Raw genomic sequence first — 21,668 nt, forward strand, 5'->3', positions numbered from 1 at the left:
TATTGTTATTATCATTTATAATGAAACATAACCTTGAAAAACTGCAAAGTAAATGAACTGATTGAATGCACAATCTCCAGAAGGTTCTAGTATTGATTTTTTTAAAGAAAAAATCAGATAAAAAGAGGTTAAGTGTTATACATTCGACCGATTCGAAGAACAATAGTGTCTAGAACTAACTAAAGGATCATTAACGAGATGAGTTGAAAAATAACTTTGGTCATGAAATTTTGTGGATTATGTAATTTACAACACATTCTCTTAAAAATCAATGAAATTTTTCTAGGAAACTAACCTAATCATCTCTATTTTTTTCAACACAAACAACATATTGATAAGTTATCTACACATTTACCGTTAGGTACACCTGAACTGAGATATTAAGTGCATCTGAACTTTTCCAGATAACTACTCGAACTGATGTGGTCAATAATTTTCATATGATGATACTGGTATGATAAGGAATTTGTAAATTAAATAATATCTTGTTGAATCATCGATTTTAATGTGTACGCAAAGGTTGACACCCGGATTTTATTCGCAATAAAACGTCAAATTCAAATGACACCCTGATATTAAACAAAGTATGATGACTTATTGGTTGTTCAAACTTTGCACCAAAATTTCGAATATGAACTGTATCAGAAATAAATTGGGACATAATTCAGGTGCCAAATTATTAAATAAAGCTGTGGTAAAATTTAACGCCACAAGAAAAAATTATACAGAGTTCAGATTACCTGAAAAGATGAATTTTGAGAAACGCGTTATAGCTGGCTAGAAATGCAGAATGTATGATATATGAGAAATGTTACAGGCTGTTGAATATAAATTTTGTTAAACGTGGGAAACATATTACAAAATTTATGAACTTAGGGTGCTTGAGAACATATGATATAATAAATTGGAATGAAAATATTTGTTTTTGACTAGTCATCTCTATACGAATGACGATTGTCAAAAGTCGTAAAACGTGAGAGCCTAAGATCAACAAGGTCTTACTTTCTAATGTGCGATTCCTAACACGGATCAGGCGCTACACAGTGAACACCTTTCATCTCGATGTATTCATTCAACAGTGGTTAATTCAATGAATGTAAATTCTACCACATACCCCAAAGAATGAGGTATCATAAGGTACAATACAAATTCCACATCAAGTCACTTTAGTATACGAACACCTTTGATACCTGAGTAACAATGATGAAAATGAGATATTCATAATTTTAACAGCACATCAGTAAATGAAATGGGAGACAGAAATGAAAACATTTGTATATAACAATATATTTATTTGTAAATAGTTGTATTTTCATATTTATATATTTACTTACACATTTCAAAAATATATTAAAAGCTTATTACTTTGAAGCAATAAAGACACTAATAACCATTCAATTAATAGAAATGTTAATAAATAAACAGAAAAACCTTCAACTAAACAATATATAATGATATATTGAGCAAAGGTGTGAACATTATCATATTCATAAATTTAATTCAATGTAGCAAAGGCCAAATGTACTAAACATTTCTCAATACAATTGTGGTGTACTTTCTTCACTCTTCGTTACTCTTGGATATAACTGAAAAATAAAAAAATGTTGATTAAAATTAACACAATGGACCTTTAAAAAACGTCATAATGAGAATAAAAAAAAAATGTTGAAGAATCATCAACAGGACATGAGATTAATTAAATTAAAGCAAAGGAGGTGTTTTTATGAAAGGTGAAGTAGGAAACCAAAGGAAGAGGAAGTTGATGAGATCATAACTGGTAGTATCAATGGCACAGTGCCAGAGACTGTTGGTTGGTATGAATAATGAAAATATGATTGTTAATATTGAAATGAAATGGAATATCTCAAAAAAGCAGAAAGTATTAGTAATATAACAATTGTCTCTCAAGAAAAGGCTTTTAGTTCTACTCTTAGTACACGAACTTCACGGGCAACTACTTCTCAATCCACTACTAACAAACAGTAGTTAACAAAGCAGTACACAACATTCAAAACTATCATTCCTTGGGAAGAATTGAAAACTCCAACAACTCCCAAATAACCGGTCAAAAGTCTTCCCTCATATTGGATGGATCGTATTTGGCTTTTCTGTTGATCTCAGGGGACCTAACCACTTTTTGCTCAAGGGCAGTTGGGCTCAAATATCATTAGTGGGATCTATGATAGATTGAAAGAGCGCTCATCTGTTATAAGATCACGAATACATTATTGGGTTCTGATTTTATCTGAGCCATATCAAGTCATATAAAATGATTTCAACTTCATCAAAACTTTGAAAGCAGATTCAATATCATATGCAGACCTCATGGTTTCCAGAGTATATTTCTATTGAACGCGAAAAATAAAATTCCCTTCGTTCTTCAAAGTTCTCATAGAACAATTCAACAATTCTTCAGACACATTATACATATATGAGAGACCCTCCCAAATCACATAATCATCCAGTTCAACTGCTTTCTTTTGAATCCTGTCATCTATACATAATTCAAACTCACTCAGAGACAACCCAATAAACCCAATGAATTCAAACACAAAATCGGTCTTCTGCCGGATATGCCGTATAATCATCGTTTTACGCTGAAAAGCGTATTCAATACTCCATTTCATTCTTAATGAATGTTCAATATATTCACCAATCATTTTTCAACAATAATGAAGTGTGTTGACATATTGATGAATGTTTTTGGTATAATTTCGTTGCGAGCACCTCCATGATTTGAGAAAATGGACTGCGCTTGTATGACGTACACTTTGTATTTCACATATCCCCTTAAAAATCTAAAGGTGTTATGTGAGGCGATCTAGCGGGTCAGTTATACACCATTTTGGATAATTGTCATATAACCACTTTCGAACAAGCCTGTCATAAATAGGAGGCGCTTCATCTTGCTGAAACGTAACATCAACTGAAAACTCATTTCGATTGGTCAATTATTCGAATGGCTGATAGGCAAACGTACCTACTCCCCTAGAATGGCCCGCTAGGTCACTAGATATCACCAAGGGTTACGTGAAATCTGAAGTGTACATTACACAATGGTAGTCTATTCAGAACCTGTAGACAGAATAGAAGATGCTTGCAACGAAATGACCTCAGAAACATTACATAAGGCAGAAATGAATTGCAAGGAAGTGAGTTCTGAATGATACTTTATCGAAATTATTATATTTCTCGTGTGCTTGCAGATTCCTAAAAATGATATAAAAGTGCAGGCAGATCCGATTTCCACTTATGTATAAATATATGAAAGACCTGCCAAACGAGGTATCACCAGATCTCCTTTTCCAGTTAAAAAAAATGGTTGCGCCCTGTTGTTGATGTAGTGTAACCACACTATCGTTTTTGTAATTAAACAGTCTTCTTTTTTCCGTAAACTTTCTTCATTCTTGATATCTTGTCTCATTTAAAAGTTAAGTGGCAGGAAGGACTTTTTACATTAGCTGTAATTTTGTACTGTCAAAAAAACTTATTGGTATATTAATATCTGATGAGCCTAATCATATACATGACGAAAACAGTGAAAGTGTCTATATGTGTGTGACATTGGATAACTGTCTTTTGGAGTACTTTTTGGGATGTTTTTATTGGTTTTTTTACTTGTTGTGGCATTATACTCACCCCTAGAAGATTTCGAGGAACATAACCTTCTTTGTCGCCAATCCGTGACCACCACCATTCCCTCTCATTTTCATCCCCTTTTCTCAAAACTGTTAGCTGCTGACCTTCCTTGAAAGTCAATTCATCAGATTGTTGTGCCGTATAATCAAACACAGCATATACAATTCCTCCCGAAAGAATACCTAATTTCTCTTGTACACCTGAAAAATTATATTTGATTTTCATTAGTCTGATAATTTTGAGTTTTTATTTTAAGTGATTTATAAGTGAAACAAAAATTATTCATTGGTAGTCACTAGAGCTCCATCCATCAAAAAAATGGTCAAACTTTCTCCTGTTTCATTTCTTACTACAATCGATATGATGACAAATAAAATGAATTAGAAGCCTTTCACTATTTTAGATGTGACTTCCCTTTTTTTGACTGTTTGACGCATAGTCCATGATAGCCACTTATATCATGTAAAATGTAACCGTCAGCTGCACGAATCAACACGAGTAGAATACTATACTTTTTATGATATATTAGTCCATTTCTGAAATAAATTCAATCGTTATAGAAATTACGAATGAGAGTAATTTCTAACCACTTTCAAGTGACAAATTATTCCAAAATATCAATTTTGTCGCCACATTACAAATTTCTGATAGGTATACACTTGCTTTACTTTAAGAGTTCACGTTTCTCTTTACAACTGCATGTTTCGAAAATTCCAAAATTATTATAAATGATGCCGATTTGGCAATTTTATGTAGATACATAATCAATTTACACATCAAAGAGTAATATGTTCCTATACTTAGGTAAATTCATTTAACTATATTAAAAGAAATTCATAAACGAGGATTTCGATAGAATAAAAATGATAGGAAAATATTGATGGAACGCCAGTTTATTCGACTACTTATAGAATTGTTAAAAAAAATCTGAAAAAATCTGTTAGTGAAGGGCAATGATTTTTTTCCGAACAATGGAAATCTCGTTGTGAACGAGCATTAGGTTAGGTTAGGTTGAGGACGATATCATTTCAAAGGAACCCATGATAGACACCATCGTGGATGATCTGATTTTAGAGAATGAGGATAGCGACACTGCATCGGAACAGGAATATGGGGATTACATTCTAGAGGATGGGTATTGTAATATATTAGAAATCAAAACACTTCCTATCGAAAACCATGTATCCACAGTAGGCGAAAAATAATATAACGCTGAGAAAATAAAACACATCACCAGTCATGTGTCTTGAAAACAAAGCAGAAGACATTGAGAGAAATGATGGTATATATTTCAATCTTAGAGAATCAATCAATAGAGAATAGCATGGAAGCTGAAATGTGTGAATTGTCAAAACATATTAACATAGTTCAATATTTGTAATTCGTAACATCAAAAAAATCAAGGAGGATTATTTTGTAGAGGGCTGGATACTATATAATTTTCCGTACTGATCAGTATCTATGAAAACGGGAATTGTTCTGAAACTTTCGTGACCTTGTTTTATTTCAAGCTCTCAGTGTCTGGGAAAATTCAAACCACATTTATATCACTGAATTGAAATTGAAATTAATTCTAGAATTTATCCATTTCTGAGCTATGATAATGAATGGAGTACATGAACAGGTGGGCATCATTTCTAAAGAGAATATTGAATTCGTAAAATACCACTTACTATACAAATATTCTGAGCAGCCATCAAAACCTTCTTCATCTTCTTCGCATTTCTCGGCCGCCGTTTCGTGATCACTCAACGTCGTAGCAAAAATACATGCTCCGTGCTCCACGAGGAACTTCACCATCGTCAAATTGTTGCAACTAGCCGCACAGTGAAGAGGAGTCCAGCCGTCACTGTCCTGCGCATTAACGTCACATCCAAATTCCACTAAGAACTTAACTATCTCTAAATGACCAGCGCAGATAGCGTTGTGGAGCGCCGTTATGCCCTCGTCGTTGGCAGCGCTGGGATTGGTAACCTGCGTCGCCGTTTTCTTCACCAACTCCAGCTCGCCTTCCAGACTGGCGTCCAACAGCAGAGCCAAGGGATCGAAGCTCACCCTGCGGGACAAGTTGGATTTTCCCGTTTGCTTCAGATTCCCTTTCTTGCATCGACGTATTACGCCATCAAAATATTTATCTTCTTTGTCTGTCTCTTCCACTGACGATTTATCGGTCTCGTCTCTTTCGGGCGGACTTTCCGGAGCTTTGTCCAGGTTTTGCAGTTCTGGAAAATGGAAAGTTGGTGGCATTTCTATTCTTCTATTCGAAAGGCCATTTAGTTTGGAGTAAGAGCTTATCGATCTTAATTTGGGCTGTTCGCAAAGCGGTTGCTTTTTTATTGTTAGTGGCTTGGCTTTGATTATCATTTCTGGATTAGAATTGTTATTCGGGGTATTTGAAGCTGCAGGTGATGAGGAGCCTGAAAATCGTGAAATTGGGTAATTATTCATCAACAGTCGTTTCACAAATAGAATAAGATCTGGTAAGAGAGATCAAAATATGTCTGAAGACTGTGTCTGAGAGATACATACGTGAAAGAAAATAAATATTTGGAAATTAAATTTTGAAACATTCATCTCTCCCAACTACCTACACCGTAGGTTATGGTAAATGCCTGCCGGATAACAAACACTTCCCCAGCTAATACCGCGCTGGATATTGAGTTAATATCCACAGTGGTATTAGCCGAGGAAGTAGTTGTTTTTCGGCAGGCATTTACAGGTAGGTAGTTGGATGAATGTTTCGAATTTTCATTTCGAAATAGACACGTTTTCTCGTATCGACTGAACCTGATACGCAAAAAACCACTTCTATCACACCACTGAAGATAACTGCTGTAGTTGCAGTTGAAATGTATGGAGATTGTAATTAAAGAAGACCACGGAAAAAACCGGAAACAAACCAAAACATGTAAAGAATATGTTGAATTGAAACCATTACCATATTTATGAGTATTCGGCGTCTTCCCCAAATTTTTAACTTCATCAGGAGGATCTGTGAGAGGCAGAGGCGGAGGTACGGTTTCTTCATTCAATACCTGCGTCTGTCTGGGGGGTGGTTTTATTGCCGGTTTCGGAGGCAAGGCTGGCTTAGGAGATCTATCTACAACTTCAGGAGTATTGTTCAGAGGTGTACTGGATGACTGTGGAGGAGATAAAACTAGGGATTGGGGAGATTGAATTTGGGGTTGATGTGTTTGATGAGGAATCGAGATGAGGTTTTTGCTTGTGGTTATCGTCTGCGGTTCGACAGGTTGCACTTTGATAGATGATGTTTGATATACGTTGGATAGGACTCCAGAGTGATGTATCGATGTTGGCGCTACACTGCTGATGGGTTTCTGTGAAAACAAAATTATAATATTGAATCAATTCGATTTGGCAGTGAAATTGTTCATATCGAGAAATATTTTTCATCTTACACTTCAACCAAAAATATTCCATACTCTGAACGACGGTTCCTCATCGTATCTTTGGTATTTTGGTAACATTGCATAATAAGCAATTATTTTGGAGTGATGGATCAATGTACCCCAATCACCTTATTTTCTTTTAATCCTTGCAACTTGCAACAAACTACCAATGGATGCACCCTGTGACAACCGATATTCAAACTACATACACCAACAAATACTCGCACAACTAGGCAGACATCCCGGACAAGTTATCCCTGACCCAATCTGTCCCCAAAGGACCCGAAACACCCTCATTGAACTCCATATCCATATCTTCCAGAACATCAACTCCTCCTTCGGTCCAGTCGCAATCCCCCTGGACATTCAAAAAGCCTTTTACAAGTTCTGACACGCAGGTCTAATCTGGAAACTTATTCAAATTTACCTTCCATACCACTTCATCAGATTAGTCGTCTCCTACCTGGCCAACCGCGTTGAAGTCGGTGATGTCCTATTCTCTCCCGTCACACCCAAATCCGATGTCCCCCAGGACTCTATCCTAGCTCCTTTCCTTTCCCTGATCTATGTACACGAAGCCCTCACCACGCAAAACATTCTCCAGTATGCAGATGACACAATCCTATACTTCTCTGCCCCAACCACCCGAATCCTACAAATCCAATCCCAAACAATGATCAATCACTTCGAGCACTGGTACAACAAGTGGCGCATCAAAATGAATCCCACAAAAACCCAGACACCCTAATACCTCAATCCACCCCAAACTGAATACCGATGACTTGAACCTAGGATTTTTGGGAGAGAACCTTCAACTCCAAGACTCGATGACATTTTTAGGGTTACTTCCACTGGAAAACCGACCTGAGAGAAACTCTGGATCGAGTACGGAAAAGAGCATATCCCCTAAAATAGTGGACAGCACACATCCTGGAATACACTGAAGCCTTACGCCTCAACACCCTTGGCCTAACTCAACCTGAACCCGCAAAATCCGACCACCGCAATGGACCCCGACCACCCGAACCACCTAAACCAAGGATAAACACAGAATAATTTGAATAGAAATACGTTAATATAGATGAGATAGATAAGAATTATTTGTAAACTAACCCAACCCTAAAGAGATCAGCCTATAGCAGCCCCCCACACCACCAATATAACTAAAAACTAATGTAACCCAACAGTAAATAATCGTCTTGAACTTGACTATTTCAAATTCAACGGGATTGTACATCGATACAAACATTTCTCAAAGTTACATGGAAATGGTTCTAAGTAAATTATTTTTGGGAGGAACTCAAACTTGTTTCTTGAAGTGATTTTGACCAAATCAAAGCTTCAAATGACTTTTAGTCTCACCTGATATGTAGTTGTGGTACCACTGCTGCTGGTAGAATTAGGATATGTATTCTCTCTCGTATTTCTCTGAATTACCTCATCGTTTCCATTCACTAAATTATCTTTATTATCACTAATTTTCCTCACGAGTAGATCGTGTTGGTTCAACGGCGTGGCTATATTTTTGTTAACTATGCTCAAAGGGGCACTATGTACAGTCATATGTGTCGATTGCTTATTGAAATTTCCATTTACATTAGTAGATATATGAGTATTTGATTCTTCTTTGTTGTCGATACTATTGACAGGTTCACTCTTTGCCACCCTTCCCGTCAACAGGTTAACGGTGAACTTGGTGTTGTAGGGAAGCGTTTGATACTTTGGGTCGTTTTTGGATACTGTGAAATCCTTGAGAACGTCGTTATTCTCATCGGGTTTCGGCGGAAAAGTTTTCTTCGACGGATCTTGGGTGTCGTGACTGCCTTTGGGAGAATCGGCATCTTTTTTGATATGGTGGTTGGGCTGATATAAGTGATGATATGTTGAGTTCTAAAAACAAAATCAAAGTTTTCTGTGAAGGAGATAAAAGGAGGAGGAGATATGAATTATAGCAAGGAAAATTTTTGTTAGTTTCTTCTGCAAAAAAATGGCCCAGAATATTGATTGTAGTCAAGCATGAAATTATGTGGATTATTCAACTGTATCATCACCTCTGGATGGTAACTTCTTTGATGTAGCAGAGGACATTGATGTGTTAATGGTATTGTTGTATTCAGCAATTAATGATGAAGAAACTGATGAAGAAACAACAAGTTCATCCGCTTTTTATGACAAAAAACTATTTTATTTTCTTTAATAGTTATGTGAATACAGCAGCTACCGATATTTGCTTAATTACAAGTAAATATTTTAATATAATTGAAAATTATCAATATTTACGAATATGAGTTGCGAGTGCAATACTTTGACCTAATTGAGAAGTCTGCTAATCGCGTGTTCTCCCATAATCGTATGTGTAAAGGTCCCTCGTTCCACATATTGTTGACATACTCACCTCCTGCTGGTTATTTGCGTTCTTAATTTGGTGGCTCGGTTGGATAGGGACGTGATTGTAGGGTTCCACAGCGGCAATGTTCCCTCTGGATAATCCATTGGCTTGATTGTTTTGTTGCTGTTTCCTCGCGAACGCTTGGTTATTTTGTTCTGAATTGCCCGTTAACCTGCAGGAAAGAGATGCGATTTGAATCGAGAATTAATGGTGGACATAACCCTGAGAAGAATTACAAAACGATGACTACTGCAGAGGTATCACAATGAAGATAAAAGTATATATTCAATAAAGAGAAGACAAATGTTTTCATCAAGTCGATAATTAGATACGAATATATGATGAGATGATTGAGATGAGTGAGATGATTGTTTATAAACAGGTGAAATGCATTTATGATTAACTAACTAGCAAGTAATATGAATATAGGAGAAATTTGTCACAACAAACCAAAAACCAACAGGGTTGGGTTTCAATATCATTGTTATAGTTTGAGTTTTGCTCAACATTTCATCGATATGAATGGTTGACATTACAGGTTGTGCGGAGACCCTCTATTTCTACTCGAATTTTTATTTAAATATCTGCTGCAGTTAGGTAATTGCTTCTAGTGGGTTAATCAGAAGGTGGAATTGAGTAGTTGATTTAAGTCGATTGTGGAGCCTCCGATTGATCGTGATATCACACGGTCTTGAGCCACGTCATACGATCTTCATCGTCTAGACGTTGACTTCTGCCCTTGATATCGTTAACGTATCATTACCTTGAATGTAAGGTTTTTTTGATGATGCGATTGAAGTTTAGTATGGGGTATGTTATCATCTGGTATTATACGTCTCTGAGTCTCTCTCCTTCAAATGAACGTTTAAACATTGACCGATCACCCAGGAATCACATGACTTTGAATGAGACGTAATCTTGGAAATTGGTGGTTTTCCTTGAGTTTGTGATTGTATGACCTTGAAAGTTCAAACGTGAATGTTTTCCATGTGACCTCTGACCTCTGAAGAAACGTTTAACCTTCGTGTCTAGACTGAGAGTATAGACAACGTCGAATTTTTACCGCGATTGGAGATTCCTCTTAAATACAGAAATGAATTTGCAGCTTGATAAGGCCTAACCTTGATTTATGTAGCAATATGCATGTGGTGTGGAACTACCTCCATGATTCACGACCTTCAAACTTGATTATGCTTCAAGTATACCTATACTTCTTAAATTTTTTTGAGGGTTTCAATCATGGGAGTAATTTTTCTCTTCTGTACATTTCATTCTTCTCGGCTCTCATGAAATTATTAAGTATATTCCTATAATTTTTGAATTGTTTGAAGTTTTCAGTCACGTGAGTTATTTTACTCTTCCATACATTCCTTTCTTATCATTTATTGAAAAAGGTAATCCAAGGGTTCCCCTTGATCTGTTTCCTTTTCATTCGAAACTTTAAACGACCTAACTAATCTCACTCTGAAGTTTCGTACCGTAGTTAGAAAACACCCTGTATATGTGTGATCGTTTCCTTACATTACATAACGCCGACCCATGTCATTACCTGGATCCTAATAAAAGCAAAAAAACCTACCTAACTAATTGATGATAAGCCGCCTTGTGAGAGGCGGCGCTGATTTGATTCGCTAGTTGTTGATTCAGCATTCGCTTTTTGTGCAATCTTTCCTGCAACTCGGATATCCGCTTGTCGATGGCGCTCATCTCCTCCTGACGGGCGGTCAAGGCCTCCCGCTGCTGGTGTAATCTTTGATTTTGCTGCTCGTTCAGTTTGTTACGATACTGAAAACCACCAAAAACAATTACTTAAATGCAAGTTACGATATTGGCAGATCCACGATTATGCCTGAAGGAATCAATGATTCGAGAAAAAAAATCATACATAATAATAATAATAATAATCGTCTTTATAATTTCTACATTAGGACGGATACAAGAAATATCAGATTTTGAGGTTCATGTGTGAAAATAAAGGGCGAAGGTTATTATCCGTTATGTAAACACGACAGAAAATATTCTTTCACTTAACCCCTAAATAAACCTGTGTGATAATACAAAGAAAAAAATATTGACCTGAACACTTAAAAACCATTATTATAAAATTTGAGATTCAAGAAGATGTCCAAATCGAGTCATAAATGCAAAAGTTATGTCAAATATTTGTTGGAATATATACTATGAAAATGCTGTTCAGTTGATTCGACTAAAACTTCAGATAACTTCATCAAAACCTATTCAAGTAAAACATTATCGTGAGATTTGTCAAAGGCGTGTTCATACTCAGTATATGAGTGTGAGTATGCCACTATTGTTCCTCCCAGATGGTTATTCATACCAATCTTCCTCTATTCGCTAAGTTTTTATTTACAAATTTATTTAGATTATCTGGTGATGACGTCACCTAGTTGGCAGAATACCTAGACAAGTTTTACAGTTTCAGATCTGGGAACACTATTCGATTCCAAGGATTGCATTTACCGGATACCGGAGAATCTAAAGAGGCCATTGAAAATTCGCATTGCGGAGCACAAGAAACATACACATCGAGGAGAAACCAGCAAATCCAGAATAGCAGAGCATGTTTGAACTCATCAACATAATATCAAATGGGCTCAGGCTGAAATCATTTACAAAGACAAACACTGGTTTAGGAGAAAATTCAAAAAAGTCGCATATATGTCGTCCAACAATGCATTTAGCCAAGCTAGCGTAGAGATACGTAACATATGGAAACCTCTAATCAAGCGGTACACGACCAACTCCCGCCAAACGGTCAGCTCCCGCTAAAAACCAATGAAGCGGAGGGGATGAAGAAGGAATAGGTGAAAGTAGTCGAATGACTCATAAATAGTCAAATCTCAAAGGAATAAATCACCCCAAGACGACTGTGGATACTAACAATCGAAACGTCTTGAAGTAACTTGGTTTGGAATCATTTAATTTTATATTCGTAATTTTCATTTCTTGTTAATATTTTTTTTATTTTTCAGCTCGTATTAATAGTTAAATTTTTTTGGTGTTTGGTTGTTGCTTGTATTTTATTTCATTGTAATTTCAGTTTTTTGCTTAATAAAATTGTTTTTGCAGCTAATCTTTTTAATTTTTTTACAGATTCTCTCAGGGATTTCAAATCAATTCATATCATATTAGACAATGGCAGTCCGAACTGATGAAATGCTCTACCTCTTTCATTTACTATGTTGTGTAGCAAGCCTGTGTTCTGTGAATGATAATGATTGATTCATTTTCATAATGAATGTTTTTAATACAAACTGAATACAGAAACATGTATTTTGTATAATTCAGTTTTCATATAATTTTTTTTTTTTCGAAAGGGCCTTTTATTTCAGTTTGTGCCTGAAAGTAACGTCTTCACATGATCTACACATTTTTATATGAAAGTAATTTTTTTTAATTCGATTGCTTTCTTCTTTTTTTTAGAAGATTGTCACTGGTTGTAGGTATATAGATATAGAAAGCCAAAACTATTCCATCCTAAAAATTTCCTGAAAATATACTCGTACCACTTTTAATTTGAATATTATCATCATTTTTGTTATTTTCACTTCTTGGGAATTTATAAACTTGAATAATTGTTCGTTGTTCCCAAATAATGACAAAAAAGAAGATGTCATTTGAAATGTCATTAACGCTTTAATTCACATCTGCAAAATCTTGGAATATATAAAGTCTATATTATTCAAATTAACTCTGAAAGAGGGAAATTTGTCAGTAACGTACTTTAAGGTGTTCATGCTGAATTTTTTTTTTCTTAAAAAAGAAGGAAGGAAAGATGTATCAAGATGGAGTAGTAGAAAGCCAAAAACTCTCTTTCCCAAAAATTATTCACTCCTAAAAATATAACCTTATAAATTCAAATAAGATTCCTCTTGGCTGGGATTAAATCAAATAGGTGAATGAATGTCATTACGATGTCATCGATGACATAAGCAGATCAAGCTTATTCCGTGACATTAAAAATCGTATTTCATGAATGAATAGTGTGTATGTTCTATAATGTTATACAATTTGGTACTGAAGAGTCTTAGGGCAAGTGTCTTGAGGCGAAACATCGGTGTATACCAGTGAGGATGACAGTGTTCCATGTAAGTGTAATTTAGTACCATTCATTTAAAGTAGAACTCATGTGAATGATATCTGATTTTTATTCCACAACGAATGTTTGAAATAAAAACTGAGTAGAGAAAAGTATCTTCTGTATAATTCAGTGTTCATATAGGAGTATTTGTTTCGAAAGGATTTTTTCTTTCGTGTAATTCAATGTTTATATGAAAGTAGCTCTTTTAGGACTTTCTTTCAGTTTGTGTCTGAAAGTTACTTCTTTGCATGATCTACACATCCATGTATAGAGTTACTTATTTTCAAATTGATTACTCCCTTCCTTTCTTTGGAAGATTCCCTCATCCTTTTATTTGTATCAAGATGGAGTACTATTCAACAGAGTTATTATTAGTTTCCACTTGAAAACTCTGAAAAATTCCCTTAGTGAAAAAATGAAAAGCCATAAAAATCATCAATACATTCCTTCAAGTCTAAAATTCATCAAAATCAATAATAATCCTTATGATCATAAGTCAAAGAGAGTTTGTAAGCAACAACCGACTTGTTGGAAAAAACAGTATTACAGAATATAATGACATTGGTCTTAAAAACGTTACAGTGATAATTTTGTAAATACACATTTCAAATGTTTTTTAATGCTAATATTGCCGGTGAAAATGAAACAAAACATGAATTTTCATCGTATTTCTCAAATTTCAAAAGAGAAGATGAAATTTCCAAATCTGAGTCATCGATGAACCCCCAAATATTAATAAGACCTGTATGTATTTTTCAATTTTTCCACGAATATCAAATACCGTGGAGATTAGAAAGGCTTATTAATGAAACCCAACGTGAATATTTCAGTATTACAATAAGACTTCCTGAATAACGCTTCGTGAATTCCCTTTGTAGCTCTTCAAAACCCGCATTAGCGAGAGTTTCTCTGAATTCATATCCGTTGCATAATCATAAAACTGAAGAATAACGTAGCGTTTCCGCATGCATAATCCGCTGCGATGAAACAATGTTATTTAATTAAATAGATCTGAGATTCTTCCTTGAGAGCATTTATTAATTTTGATGAAAACCCTCTCATCTTTCCATTTGCCTTGAGGAGCAAAAAAATAATCACCACAGAGTACGATTATTTTCATTTACTGTTATTTCTAGACTAGAATGACTGATCTTTCGAGCAGATATAAATGAATTATAATAGCAAATTGTCTGATGACATATTTATCTGGCCGCACACAAGTAGTAAAAACAAAAACAATGTCAAGCTTACGTAATATACAATGTGGTGTTCCGCAAGGATCAGTCTTAGGTCCAATTTTGTTTTTACTATATGTCAATGACTTGATGATGCTTGACATTTCAGGAAGTTTTACACTATTCGCCGACGATACCACCATACTATGGAATAAAGATAAGGAAGCCGATCTTCAACAGGTCATCAATTCAGATATAATAAAGGTTAAAGAGTGGTGCGACTCAAAACTTTTATCCTTCGATATATTAAAAACCAAGATAGTGTCCTTCAAATGCGCAGTATCTGATATTTCTATCAACCACCAGATCATTGAAAACAGTGTGTTTTCTAAATTTTTAGGACTATACATTGACAACGGTCTCAAATTTAATGAACATGTCAAAAACCTGAATGAAAAATTGTCCTCTGGTTGTTATGCTATGAAAATTGCTACAAACGAACTAGGTTACACAATCGCAAAGTCAGTACTTATACGACTCCTTGATAGAGTCACATTTGCTATATGGTATCCCATTTTGGGGAGTGTGTAGTGGAAATGTTCTTCAAACTGTTTTTGTTTTACAAAAAAGAGCCCTGAGATACGAAGAGATGGATGTCAAATTTACGACTCCAACTGACCTCGTTGTAAATTTGGTTCAGGAGCGAGTCTATAGAAGAGATGGATGTCAAATTTACGACTCAAACTGACCTCGCTGTAAATTTGGTTCAGGAGCGAGTCTACAGAAGAGATGGATGTCGAGTTTACGACTCCAACTGACCTCGCTGTGAATTTAGTTCAGGAGCGAGTCTACAGAAGAGATGGATGTCAAATTTACGACTCCAACTGACCTCGCTGTAAATTTGGTTCAGGAGCGAGTCTATAGAAGAGATGGATGTCGAGTTTACGACTCCAACTGACCTCCCTGTGAATTTACTTCAGAACCGAGAGCTTCTCAACTCTCCAACTCCTGATCCAATAACTGAACCTGAAAGAAAGGTTTGGTGGTGCAGCCAGGAAACGACTGAGTCGTCTCCTCAAGAGCGGGGTACCTTATGAAACCGCCTTGCACCAAATTCTTGAGCGGCGTACGCAGAATCTGTCTTAGGTGGAGGAACAAACCCCCATGAGCAGGTTAGCAAACGTTTGCGCTCGAGTGATGAGTCACCAAAACCACAGGCGAAAAAGCCCTGTATCAAGGTGGTAATCTTGCACCTTGACTATCCGACTACCTCATTAACGATGAAATAGCAGAGCATATACTTTGTGCTCGCCCTGCTGGGGACCGAATCAGGTTTTTAGAGTTCCGCAGAGCCGTATTCTCACCATCTGACCTGAAAGACCACTCACCATAGAAACTAATCGGCTTCGTTAAGAAGCTGGGTTTATTTGGTCGAGTATGAATAGGTGTGAGCCACAATAAACCCTTGCGGGTTGCGGTGAGGGTCGAATAGACCCACTCACGTTGGACCTAACCTAACCTAACCTTCGTCTGATATACTGCGGCAAATAACACTAACGGCGATGCGGCACCGGTCCACACTGTAACGTCTAATGGACTAAAACCCGAATTTTTATTTTATATTTAATTTTGAATCCGCTAATTACGTTGAGAAACTATTCAAAGAATCATAATCGCGTGAAACAAATAAATATTTTCATTTTGATTGACAAACACCATCAGGACGTGATGGTTATTGTTAGGACGTGATGGTTATTGTTAGGACGTGATGGTTATTGTTGATCAGCAGTATTGTAAACAAAACAAAGTCTTTAAAACCTGTTTCATACCAACAATCAGTATGAACCTCTCTCGTTGAAGATGGAACAACGTTATCATCAAGTGATCCGAAGGAAATTACCTCAAAACTATTCGTTTTTTACCTGATACAATCGATTATCGGTAGGTAAGTGCTCTCTTATTATTTCTCCTGTATTATTTATGTATTATTTATCCTGATTTTTTTTAGTTCACAATTTTGATGGACCATAGCAAAAAACTTCCCAAAACATCTCAAGTTTTCCAGAGCATGAAGTTCACTTCAAGTATAATGTTGAGAGCAATTTAATTTGCCAAAATTTGCCGATTCCAACGATTTTTATTTTTCATTCTCAGATACATCACGTAATGGAATCTTCCTTTCTTCCAAATTAGGAAAAATGTGGATAAATCCGAGAAAATGGAATTAACTTTTGAGCAAATACTGAGTCAATTTGATCTGCATGATGCTCGTTAAGAAATATTAAGCAGTATTAGGAAGACTGCTAGTTTACTACCATTTAATATATCAAGAAAGTGGGAGCGTGTTCACCGCAAAAAAACATTCTTTACGTCATATAAAGACTGGTTGGAACAAGATATCAATTCAGAGGATTGTTATCAATTACTATCAAGAAATGAGCGTTTCACATCCTGATGGTCCTTCCGGCTTACTTAGAGGCATATCTAAAAAAAAGTTCAAAGCGTTATGTGAGGAATAGAAAAGCACCGGATTGCTGATCTTGTACAAAACCGGAGTTCTGAGGAGCTATATTTTGCTGCTTATGCATTATTAGGGTCCAGCATCTCAATAACTAGTGGTACATGATTTTTGTCCATTATCCGCACTACTGGGTGGTCGAAGGGATCTACCTCACCGCTATGGGCAAACTGAAAATGATCCTGGTGCGGCTAGGTTGCGAACGACCAATGGCTCTTGTGCTTGATTGATCCGACCTTTCTTCAATTAGCGGAAGAATCTTTGTGCTATGAAATGCCGGTATCCATATCTTGTTATTGTTTATTTTCTCTTCTTTACGGCGTATTTCTATGGCCTGTATTACCGCATCGCCTGTGATGATATCTGCCGCAGTAGCAGACAAATTATCAGGTATTTATCAGACATACACCGGCCATGAAGGCATACAGCTATAGCATCAAAGTTAGATGTGTACACCCACATGATCAAAGATCAAGCACCTCAGTTAAAAAGTCTTCATGTTTTTCGATTGCTCTTCCTCGTTAAGTCCACTCAGAAAGAGATATATTGGTACACTTGGAAAACATACAGAAATGAAAACACCAATTAGAAGTGAAGTGTTATATATCCCTGTATTTAATATTCTTATTAATTTCACTTCATCAAGTCTTACGAGTACACACAAATGATCTGACGCTGTAACTAGTTCATCAGTTCGTTTACTTTAAACTACTCTATTTGCTCTTTGATGACGTTACAAAAATTATGCTCAGATATTCAGGTAACTATGCTGACATCCGCCAAAGAAAAATTTAATAATTTGAAGAGTAGTGAAAAATATATTGTTTTCGTTGAGACTTAAGCTAATATCACTTTTCCTCCTCCAGATAGTTCCTGTGGACTTGATTGGAAGAGCAAATATAATAATTTCAACTTGAACGAAGAAGATGTCACTTTGTCAGGAAAAATAACTGAAAATGTTGACACATTGTCAAAGCAAGCTGAACTGCTTCTAGTTCTTCAATACTTGACACTAGTAACGTGACTTCTTGCAAGGTGGATACTTGACAAGACATTGAGAATCTGGCGCTCATGAAACTGATCAACATTGCCAAAAGTCCTAAGCTATTGAAGGGGTTATGAACACTTATACTTTACAAGTCACAATACTAAAAGACTGGAAAGCCTAACGAAACCTAATCTCATCCTCTGCATCAACTATAATCTGTATATTTTTGGAAAAATTACTTCTTTGCATGATCTACACATCAATGTATAGATTAACTTCTTTCAAAATTGATTGCTTCATTCCTTTCTTTGGAAGATTCCCACAATTTTTGTATCAAGATGGAGTAGTAGAAACCCAAAAATTTCATTTCCAAAAAAAATTACTCCTAAAAATATATCCCTTTCAATTTAATTTGTATATTTATATGAATGTCTTCTAATATCTTCACCTACCATTAATTCCCTCCTCAGCTTATCCAACTCCAGAGCAGAAGGTGGAGGAGGATCCCTCGTAGACCTTCCACGTCTCAATTCCTCCAACTGCTTCGTCAGCTCCTCCACTTTGGCCACAGCCAGAGATAATTCCTTTTCCTTTTCATTAAAGAGTGCTCGGATCGAGTCAAGGTCACTTGCTGAAAAAAACATCGATATTAGATTCGTTTGGACATGTTTCACGATCTAATGTCTATGGTAACATTTATTCAATGAATTCTAGAATATTTCAGAAGATATAATACAATGACTGATGAAATAAAGAAATATTTGGAAAAACTCTAGCTGAAAGGGTTTTTATTGATTGCAATCTTCTTGGTACCCAACTAGTGCATCATTTGAAGAGCAACGATGGCGAAAATATTCTTATTTTTGAAATACCCACAAAGAATTTTCCAGTTTTTACGACCATTCGCTTTCTCGCATTCTTAATAAAAGGGTTGTACTTCTTATAGCATCATCAACTAATTTCTCCTGAATGACACCCCATTCCAAGACGTGTGTATCCTTAAAAAATGATGTATGACTCTGGGCCCATCAAGTTTTACTAACGGAGCCTATAACCCTATTACCATAATGCAGGGCTCTGCCTGTATGTACCTTCAATGGACGATCAATTAAGTAACGAAAAAATCCGGCTCCGAATCTAAAGAGGAGACCTAACTACCCCCAATTGTACGTTCTGTAACATTGGATCGGAAGCAAGAGCTTCTCAGTTCTCCATTGATCGAACTCTTGGAGAGTAGACGGTGCAGCCACAAATCAACGTATCGACTCCTCAAGAGCAGGATAGCGTAACCGAAGAAGCAGAATCTTCATCGGAAAAGAAAACAAACTCTGTAATTGAACGTTTACGCCGCCCCCAAACCTGAAACGGAAATTTTCTGTAGGACTGTATCTAATATACTGTCAGGTATACTTGACTCACGAATGCCTTCATCTGTATCTGTAGAGTAGGGAGGGTGAGTGTGAGCCCACGGCCACGGCCTTAGCCTTCATAGCCCACTTCAGACCACCTCCACTTCTCCACTTTCACCGTCATTTAGTCGACCAATCAGATACCGCGCATACAGCGGAAAATTCAAATCGTAGTAGATGAACAAGGCGGATTCTGGCTCAAACGGGAGTGGGGGAAACGTCATCGAAATCGACGCAGGATGGAACGAGTATCGTAGCGATTTAAGCGTGGAACTCCGCCTTGTTCATCTACTACGATTTGAATTTCCCGCTGTATGCGCGGTATCTGATTGGTCGACTAAATGACAGTAAAAGTGGAGAAGTGGAGGTGGTCTGAAGTGGGCTATGAAGGTTAAGGCTTAGTTTACACATAATGGACGTCTGGCAGAGACGAGGGACTGACCTTTGCCCTTTCCGTGTGAAGTCAGGATGCCAGAATGGACCTGCTCTAAATTTGCACGTGTTTTCCCATGAAGAATGAGCTAGAACTCATGAAGCTATATTACTCACGCCGAACACACACTCTCTTATTGGCAATAACTCCGAATACTCGCATATGACATTCCTGACAGTGTCATCTTCCTGTTCACACATCCTACATAGAGGTGTGTCCACTAGCCCCATATTATGGAGGTGTAACTTTAGTTGACAGTGGCCAGTCAGAAATCCTACTGTTAAGCGTAGATGTTTCCTGGTCATCGCCAGATATTTCTTCGGCGCCAGCTTCCTAGGGTCGCCCAGAGTGATCCTGTCAAGATTGCATCTTTTGATTCCATCCCATCTCTTTAGGGATTGAGCATGGGTGTAATATTTGGCTAGTTCTGCAATTGTCGAAGTCATCAGGCCATAGGTGCCACTGGGTCCTTAAATTCTTAGTTCCACCACTTCTTTGGCTGAAGAGTCGGAAATGCGATTGCCTTTACTCCTCTCGTGCCCTATAACCCACCTCAGGATAATGTTCTATCTACCGAGACTTTGGCTAAATCTTGGTGCCACTCTAGTACTAGTCCTGCTGTCAGGGCAGATTGTTATGTTTTTGTCAGAAATCCACGTAATCCTTAGGCTTAGTGATCTGGAGTACACTACACATCCTGAACCTTCTTTGGTTTTTGCGCCATCTGTATGTATTTTATTTGTATTTTGTAGGGTTTATTAAACACACACCTGGGTTCAATTGCATCACTGGTTGCCTGCAGCAGAGGTTGCGCAATAAGCGCTTCTCGCCATAGGCTCAGCCTGAATTGACCCATTCCTATTTCGAGGTTTACACCAGTCGTGCGCAATCGTAACATGGCCATCAATACAACCTCCTTAACGTACAGGTTGGTGTTATTCTCATGGCTTCTGTGATGTTTAAACAAGCCAGTCGGTGTATTTGATATAATTTTTGGATCGCCGTTGTTTGTAGAATTTTCTGTCCCCATGCAATGGCTCCATACGTTAACATAGGTCTTATTATTGCAGTGTAGATCCAGGTGACCACACGGGGTGAAAGTTCCCATGCGCGTCCCACTGTCCTCCGACATTGCTCATAAGCAACATACACTTTTTTGCTCTACTCTGTAGGTGAGAGTTCCATGTTAGCTTCTTGTCGAGGATACTACCAAGGTATTTCACCTTTTTAGAGAAGTTTTGTTTGCTTTTGAAGAGTTCGTGATATGCCATTGTGTAGAATCCATTATTGTTGAGGTGATTATTCAGGGTATCCAGGGTATCCGAATGACCTCATGCCGAAAGGTTGTTGCACTCATCAATGTGGACATCTTGCACCTTGAACATCGAAACAATGAACCGAAATCTGTTCCCTGTGCCATTAGAGGTACCGTAGAAGATGATCTACACGTACAATTCCAGCCTGGATGGCTACATGTTTGAACCTGTCCCATCCCATCCCACCCCATAGTATTTTTATTGAATTGAAGAAATATATGAGAATTTTTTTGATTTTTTGCAAATAGGTATGTTAAAGAGTGAGGCATTGATGTATTAGAGAAAACGC

At 36.9% G+C, this 21,668-nt stretch overlaps 1 protein-coding gene across 8 annotated transcripts in view; it reads right to left on the bottom strand.

The window, feature by feature from the left end:
- Positions 1-1,432: 1,432 nt before the first annotated feature.
- Positions 1,433-21,668, bottom strand: part of ASPP (Ankyrin-repeat, SH3-domain, and Proline-rich-region containing Protein) — a 645,170-nt gene continuing 624,934 nt past the window's right edge. For 7 of the 8 annotated variants that reach the window (XM_074183284.1, XM_074183285.1, XM_023158287.2 and 4 more), the window contains 8 exons: positions 18,674-18,852; positions 11,018-11,223; positions 9,445-9,610; positions 8,412-8,939; positions 6,578-6,977; positions 5,313-6,056; positions 3,640-3,839; positions 1,433-1,586 (listed from right to left, as the gene is read on the bottom strand). In XM_074183284.1, coding sequence (XP_074039385.1) covers positions 1,536-1,586; positions 3,640-3,839; positions 5,313-6,056; positions 6,578-6,977; positions 8,412-8,939; positions 9,445-9,610; positions 11,018-11,223; positions 18,674-18,852 — 2,474 coding nt within the window. In that variant the 3' untranslated portion in view covers positions 1,433-1,535. The remainder of the gene's footprint in view (positions 1,587-3,639; positions 3,840-5,312; positions 6,057-6,577; positions 6,978-8,411; positions 8,940-9,444; positions 9,611-11,017; positions 11,224-18,673; positions 18,853-21,668) is intronic. The other variant, XM_023158285.2, reaches the window with a different exon arrangement.

Source organism: Leptinotarsa decemlineata, unplaced genomic scaffold (assembly GCF_025532065.1).
Source record: "Leptinotarsa decemlineata unplaced genomic scaffold, Ldec_3_MD MMD2_tig00026336_RagTag_RagTag, whole genome shotgun sequence".
Taxonomy (NCBI): domain Eukaryota; kingdom Metazoa; phylum Arthropoda; class Insecta; order Coleoptera; family Chrysomelidae; genus Leptinotarsa; species Leptinotarsa decemlineata.